General features: G+C 36.5%; 3 protein-coding genes across 5 annotated transcripts; 1 reads left to right on the forward strand and 2 right to left on the reverse strand.

The window, feature by feature from the left end:
- The first annotated feature begins 1,557 nt into the window (after window positions 1-1,557).
- Window positions 1,558-2,507, forward strand: LOC129769973 (40S ribosomal protein S12). Its single transcript, XM_055772521.1, has 4 exons — window positions 1,558-1,695; window positions 1,905-1,924; window positions 1,990-2,323; window positions 2,382-2,507. The coding sequence occupies exons 2-4, from the start codon at window positions 1,908-1,910 to the stop codon at window positions 2,451-2,453; spliced, it is 423 nt and encodes a 140-aa protein (XP_055628496.1). The 5' UTR covers window positions 1,558-1,695; window positions 1,905-1,907; the 3' UTR covers window positions 2,454-2,507.
- LOC129769971 (zinc finger MYND domain-containing protein 10 homolog) lies at window positions 1,915-4,200 on the reverse strand. Of its 2 annotated transcripts, XM_055772518.1 has the most exons (5): window positions 4,066-4,200; window positions 3,927-3,999; window positions 2,835-3,869; window positions 2,635-2,775; window positions 1,915-2,581 (listed from the first exon to the last, which is right to left on the reverse strand). In XM_055772518.1, exons 1-5 carry the CDS (start codon window positions 4,076-4,078, stop codon window positions 2,518-2,520), a joined length of 1,326 nt encoding a protein of 441 aa, XP_055628493.1. In that variant the 5' UTR covers window positions 4,079-4,200; the 3' UTR covers window positions 1,915-2,517. The 2 variants fall into 2 exon arrangements, with proteins under 2 accessions (XP_055628493.1, XP_055628492.1); XM_055772517.1 differs by having other exon boundaries at window positions 3,927-4,149.
- An 85-nt stretch (window positions 4,201-4,285) lies between these two features.
- LOC129769972 (uncharacterized) lies at window positions 4,286-5,671 on the reverse strand. 2 transcript variants are annotated; one of them, XM_055772520.1, is made up of 3 exons: window positions 5,215-5,671; window positions 4,736-4,761; window positions 4,286-4,678 (listed from the first exon to the last, which is right to left on the reverse strand). In XM_055772520.1, the coding sequence occupies exons 1-3, from the start codon at window positions 5,549-5,551 to the stop codon at window positions 4,463-4,465; spliced, it is 579 nt and encodes a 192-aa protein (XP_055628495.1). In that variant the 5' UTR covers window positions 5,552-5,671; the 3' UTR covers window positions 4,286-4,462. The 2 variants fall into 2 exon arrangements, with proteins under 2 accessions (XP_055628495.1, XP_055628494.1); XM_055772519.1 differs by having other exon boundaries at window positions 4,736-5,157.
- Window positions 5,672-6,296: the final 625 nt, after the last annotated feature.

The raw sequence follows: 6,296 nt of genomic DNA on the forward strand, positions 1-6,296 counted from the left end.
TTGTAAAATACTCAATGAATTACAAATGGTGCAGTGTTCATTGAAATATATGCCAAAGCTTGTGTTTTTTGCAAAGGCTCTATGTATTCAATGTGTTTCATGAATATATATTTCTTTTGTTTTAAAAATTTTCATTCCTCGTTACAAATATGTACAGGAAATAATTTGGTTCATCTTTATAAACGTTTTCCTCTTATTATAATTGATGAAAAATAATATCACTGGGATAAGAAAACAAATAAAAATATATTTTCAAATCTGTTTTTGCATAGTCCCTTTGCATTAATATGAGTGTATGTTATTTCAATTGTTTTGATTTCGCATCCGTGTTTTGATCATTTGGAAATGCCTAATTCTATTTTTGGCTACCATTACTGGTACTAGTCGATAACGAATGAGGATACGACTTCAAAAGTCACAAAATGGCATGTTTTTCCACTGCAATCGCCCACGGGAATTGAGTGACGTGTTCATGAGAGTTCACTCAAGGTAAAAATCTCACCACAGCCGCCTTCGGGAATTAAGTGAGGCAATTTTTCCGAGCTGTCACATTCGCGCATCAGAATCAACCCCTATATATACCAGGTGAAACAATCATATGAAATGCACTTTCAGCCATATTGGAGTTGCTGTCGGTATTGTTTACAAACAGCATCAGAACGCTGCCGGCGGCTTTCTACAAACTGGTACGACGCTTATTCGAACGATGCCTACTATGTTCGGCTTTCGCGAATTTATGTGAAAAAGAAGGGATGATTTTGTAGAATTTCGTTCTCAGCCAGTTCAACCACTACTCTCGCATGTGAAAATTCAAAAATGGCGTATCCTAGCAATAACAAAACAAACAACCCCCGCTTCACAAACCGTAATCCCCTTCTTATTGAAGTGATGATGTTGCTTCACCTGTTATACATTTATACAAGCACCTTGTTCTGAATATCAATCCCATCAAGGCGCCTAGAAGTATATACTAAGGTGGGCCAACTTGCTAAAACCAAGATGGGTCTATGGTACTAGGTGAGGCCTTTTCGTCGCTAAGTTGGTTAGGGGAGCGGTATATGAAAACAGCACGGAAGAAAGCAGAAGGGGCATTATTTGCTTGTAGCGTGAAAGAGACATACTGATCACGAGCGAGCTTTGGCAATAGCGTATTGTGTTTTGTTTACAAACAAAACACAGTAGACTTCCAAGATGGCTGAAGAGTGGTTTTAGCAAGTTGGCCCACCTTAGTATATACTTCTAGGCGCCTTGGCTAAAACCACTCTTCAGCCATCTTGGAAGTCTACTGTGTTTTGTTTGTAAACAAAATACAATACGCTATTGCCGAAGCTCGCTCGTGATCAGTCTGTCTCTTTCACGCTACAAGCAAATAATTCCCCTTCTACTTTCTTCCGTGCTGTTTTCATATACCGCTCCCCTAACCAACTTAGTGACGAAACGGCCTCACCTAGTACCATAGACCCGTCTTGAATCCCATCATGCTATTTTCCATTTTCATGATGTTTCGATATCTATCAAATAATACTCAAATCCTGTTTTGAAAAATATACAGCAATACAAATTTTCTTGTAAAACCGTCAGTTGGGTGACGTTTGTGAGCTACACTTCCGGATTCGAAATGTTCCTCCATTCCTCCTTTTCTTGCTGGACGTCTGTGCCAAGTGAACACATTTCGTATTAAACACAAAAAGTAGCGTAAGTTTCAATGTTTTGTTTCAAAAAATTAATTGATTGTTGGGCTGATGTATAGCATTAAATGTTTGAAAATTTTGGAATCGATTTACTTGTGTAGAAGAGCATTGAAACGATATCTCCAATTTTGTTTACCCTTTAATACTACTTATGATTTCAAACCGAATTCATAGCGATACTGATTCTAGATTTCCGTTTTTTGTTTATTTCAGAAAATGTCGGATATTGAAGTGTAAGTATAACAATTCAGATTTAAGTTTATGGAATATAAATATTAACTTCAAAAATATGATGCAGAGATACTCCCGTTGCTGCTATTGATGGTCAGATGGACATAAATACAGCACTCCAGGAAGTGCTGAAAAAGTCATTGATCGCGGATGGATTAGTTCACGGTCTTCATGAAGCTTGCAAAGCTCTTGATAAAAGACAGGCGGTTCTGTGCATTCTTGCTGAAAGCTGTGACGAGCCCAAATACAAAAATTTGATTACTGCTCTTTGCAATGAACATCAAATTCCCCTGATTCGAGTTGACTCAAACAAGAAACTCGGGGAATGGTCTGGCCTATGCAAGATCGATAAGGAGGGCAAACCACGTAAGATTTCCGGTGCTTCTTGTGTTGTGCTTAAGGTAAAATTTCAAAAACTGGAATGTCTTGTTTGATTCTACTAAAAAAAATCTATTTCAGGCATACGGTGAGGAAACTCCTGCTCATGATGTTATCAAAGAGCATTTGAAGCAGCTTAGACAGTCAAGCTAAATATGTTGTGATAATGGCATATTGAATAATATAAAAATATCGATCCAAACGCGACTAACATGTTTTAAACGATTTTTAGATGATGACATTGCTTCTTATGACGAGTCCAATCAGAAACCTGGCATTCACTGAAATATGATATGATAGATCACTTCAGTTAGAAACACAATCTAAATCTTACCGTGAGCAGTAGAATATGCATTCGCACTTAGAACATTTCTTCTCCGCCGATTTCTTGCAAACTTCACAAAATTTATATGACGATTTCTTGTCTTGATATGCAAATATTTCCATTAAGCCTGTATTGTATGCTGAATATAGTCTGAAAAAGGTTAAGAAATGTGAGTACATGAGGTGAAGGAATCTAGTTTGTAATATTACCTTTTAGCAATATCAGAAATTTCTTCTTGTGGTAGCTCTATGAATGTTCGTTTATGAGTTTCAATAATCTTGCTCCAACCATATTTTCCAGCTTCATTTAAAATATCATTTTTGATTTCCGGCAATTCTTCCAAAAGTAACCCACCATGTCCTCTTCCTTTTGTTCTTTGCATTTTTAATGTGCTGAGTATTTGTTTAAGTTGAACTAGCGCTGGAAGCTGATCTAGGATACACTCATTCAGCAGCCCTAGGCATTTCCCGATTTGTTCTTGTCGAAATTCGTTTATGTTATAATCTTCCATAATGTCGTTGTTCGAGAGCACACTAAACAAACAAAACCAACTTTGAGCTTCATGCTTGGTTACTTTCAGAATATCATTCCCACAAGTAGATATCCAACCATCGTCTATGAATTTTTCGATACCATTGCGTCTTCTTATCCAAGGCTTGACATGTAAAATTTCCGCGATCAAGCATGGTATATCATGTACTCGTGTTAAACGATTTTTAGTGCTTAGTGGGAGCACCATAATGTTATTTGTTAGATAACTGAGGATAGTCAAACATTTTAACCCAATCTTAAAATCTACGTCCCGTTTCAAACGTTCGATTTCTTCTCTTGCTGATTCGTTGAGTGTACCGTTTGACTGCTCACTAACAGTTTGTTTATTATCATAGCTTAAACCAATCAGGAGTCCTACAACTTGAGCACAGTAATCAGTCAAATCTAAAGCACTTTCATTGAGAGCTTCGCATGTGCCTCTATGGAATAATATGGTTTCTAACAACGTGACAATGGTTAATTCATAATATAGCACGCTGTACAGTACGAAGGATGCCTCTAATTTGTCTTCTTTTAATAAGATTGGAAGGAGTTTATTTTTCCATACCAAAATGCAATGAATTTCATGTACCAATAATGGTAGCTTTCCTTCAACCTTTATACGATCCTTGACCACCTCCTCTTGATCTGAGCAAGCCTCAATGTATGCTTGTTGTGTAAGTTTCATTATTGTTTCATTCTGGTCGAACCATCTGAAAACAGTACTATTTCAAGCATAATTGTAAATTAATTTAAATAAATTATATTACCTTGATGTACCGACATCATATACTTGGAACCGACGCAAACTATCGATAAGGTAATCGATTTCTTCCGGAAAAACTGCAGTGGGGAAAGACATCTTTGTATCTTCAGTAGAACGAAAAATATAACAAATTTTGATCATACCTACAGTTGCCATGGTTACAGCGGTTCTAGCGAAAATCTAATGCAGACTCAATCAATCTTAGATTTTAGTTGTTAAATTAATTATAAAATTATTGTAATTTGAATTCCAGAATAACCTTACACATTTTAAGCTGTTTTCTCTTCACACATTGTGCTACCATTGGCTAGAAACATATGAGGATAAGTTATGAATTTTCTTTTTCCTATTGAAATAAAGTCGTGATATAACAGCCCGTATTATTCAAAGACGTAAATTTTAATTGAAACTTGAAATTGATAATTCAATTCAATTATTACACTTTTTGAGCCGTTGAAGCGATGAAAACTATTGCAACGCAAATATCATACACATTTTTGATGGTTCTGATGAAACATATTTTAACAAGAGAAATTCACTTCATCCGTATTCAGATTGAATAGTGAGGGAAAATTCTCCTTTCGAGATGAATGTTCCATGGTACCATAGTCGCGTGTCTACTAACAGTGCATCTCCTGGTTCAACATAAAAATTGAAACTTCTGCATTCTTCATCACATTCGGGAGTCGGAGCTAATATCCAGCTCTTGTTGCCTCTCAATTGTGCCTGCCACATCAAACGTGGAATGTAGTCAATCTATAATAAATCGAGATATGAAGATTGTAAACTGAACCAAAATCAGAGGCAACTTACATGCATCACTGCACCTTGCTCATATCCTAGAAATACAAAATCTGTGTTAGGCATTTCAGCATCCTCTGGTAGGAAGTGTGGTTTAGGGTATAACTTCCGTAGCTCGCTAAGAATAGCAGGATTACAGTTACTCCACCCAACATACCATGGTTTATGTCCATCTCTAAAATCTTCTGACATACGGAAAACATCTTTCAAACTTTGAAAATTTGATTTGAAATGGAGAAATTGACAATCTTCGTGGAAACTATCTAAAGCTGATGGATGTTTATAATAGAGGTCCTTAAGAAATGAAAAATTCAATAATTTTGCTGCTGGCCAGTGTGATATTGCATTTTTAATAATAATTGGTCTGGATGAATACGCGTATGGTTTAAACTCTTCACGCGACAGATTAGAAAGAATGATAGGACCTCGAACTTCTATAAATATATAAATATTTTATTACAGATTGGTTCTAATATAATCATAATTTTTACCTCTACAAAAATCACAATCAGACAACGGTCGGGTGGCTTCCCAAACAAGATAATTATTTGGTAAAATGCATCTGGTACCTTCGATGAAGGAAGCCAGAAACGGTATCAAAATAAACAAGGCCATTAAAAATATTACACTGTATAGTATTGAAAGCGTGCCATCATTCCATTGGGTCCAAGACAAACGACTGGGACGATATCCAATTGAAATTTTGAATGCATCTTCCATTTCCTTTTCAGTCACCCCGGTTCGAGACACGGCATTATTCAATACATGCAATTTATGCAATAAAATTTGATCGCACAGCTTAACACGCACATTACTGGGTCTAGCCATATTATGTTTGAAAAAATATACAAATCTGCCAAAATTGCAATGTTAGGAAAGTTCACTTTCAGTTTATGTTCCAAAATAACAAGAAACATCCAGATATGTAGAAATAGCACGAAATTATGGTGTCACCTATAGTACAATGACTTTTATTCAAGTCATTGTACTATAGGTGGACCAGAGTGTCAAAATTGCTGCTCGGCCATTGCTCGTGAAAAAACAAATTTGTTTACAAAACAAATCGCATCACAAATGCATTCGTTGGCAAAATAGCTGCTCGCACTTTCAAGTTAGTTGTTTTTTGTGTTGCTAATTTGCCATATATTACAGGAAAGTAACCGTTGCGTTGAATGTTTTAATCAAAGGAAATCCTGAGCCTTGAATTTTGTGTCTTGGACTTTTGTGTTACAAGAATAAATTTGAAGCAAAATAGCGCGCAAAATGTTGTAATGCTAGGTTTTTTAAACACCGTGGCAATACTGCTGGTATTTGACAAATAAATTGGATTAATAGTGTCGTTTCTCAAACGGAATGAAGGAAATATGTAGCAGCTGGTATGGCATCTTCAACAATGTTGTTTCCAGCGAGTTGGTATGAAACCATAACCACCCAACCAAACAAAAGGTAAATAAGTTTGAAAGTCACTCCACAGTGCCTGTGCTGACCACAAGGACGCGTTGTTGTTGGGGGCTGTCCACATACCACGTGGACAACTTTAGGGGGGGTAGGGCGTACGAAAATGTCCACGATT

This window comes from Toxorhynchites rutilus, chromosome 2 (genome assembly GCF_029784135.1).
Source record: "Toxorhynchites rutilus septentrionalis strain SRP chromosome 2, ASM2978413v1, whole genome shotgun sequence".
Lineage (NCBI taxonomy): Eukaryota > Metazoa > Arthropoda > Insecta > Diptera > Culicidae > Toxorhynchites > Toxorhynchites rutilus.

Excerpts from the sequence above, each read along its gene's own strand:
- LOC129769973 (XM_055772521.1), top strand. Across the intron at positions 2,324-2,381 it reads CTTCTTGTGTTGTGCTTAAG|GCATACGGTGAGGAAACTCC; the intron begins GTAAAATTTCAA and ends AATCTATTTCAG.
- LOC129769971 (XM_055772517.1), bottom strand. The coding sequence starts at position 4,078 with ATGGCAACTGTAGGTATGATCAAAATTTGTTATATTTTTCGTTCTACT. Across the intron at positions 3,870-3,926 it reads TATGATGTCGGTACATCAAG|ATGGTTCGACCAGAATGAAA; the intron begins GTAATATAATTT and ends TACTGTTTTCAG. Across the intron at positions 2,776-2,834 it reads ATTTCTGATATTGCTAAAAG|ACTATATTCAGCATACAATA; the intron begins GTAATATTACAA and ends AACCTTTTTCAG.
- LOC129769972 (XM_055772519.1), bottom strand. The coding sequence starts at position 5,551 with ATGGCTAGACCCAGTAATGTGCGTGTTAAGCTGTGCGATCAAATTTTA. Across the intron at positions 5,158-5,214 it reads TGATTGTGATTTTTGTAGAG|AAGTTCGAGGTCCTATCATT; the intron begins GTAAAAATTATG and ends ATATATTTATAG. Across the intron at positions 4,679-4,735 it reads AGCAAGGTGCAGTGATGCAT|ATTGACTACATTCCACGTTT; the intron begins GTAAGTTGCCTC and ends GATTTATTATAG.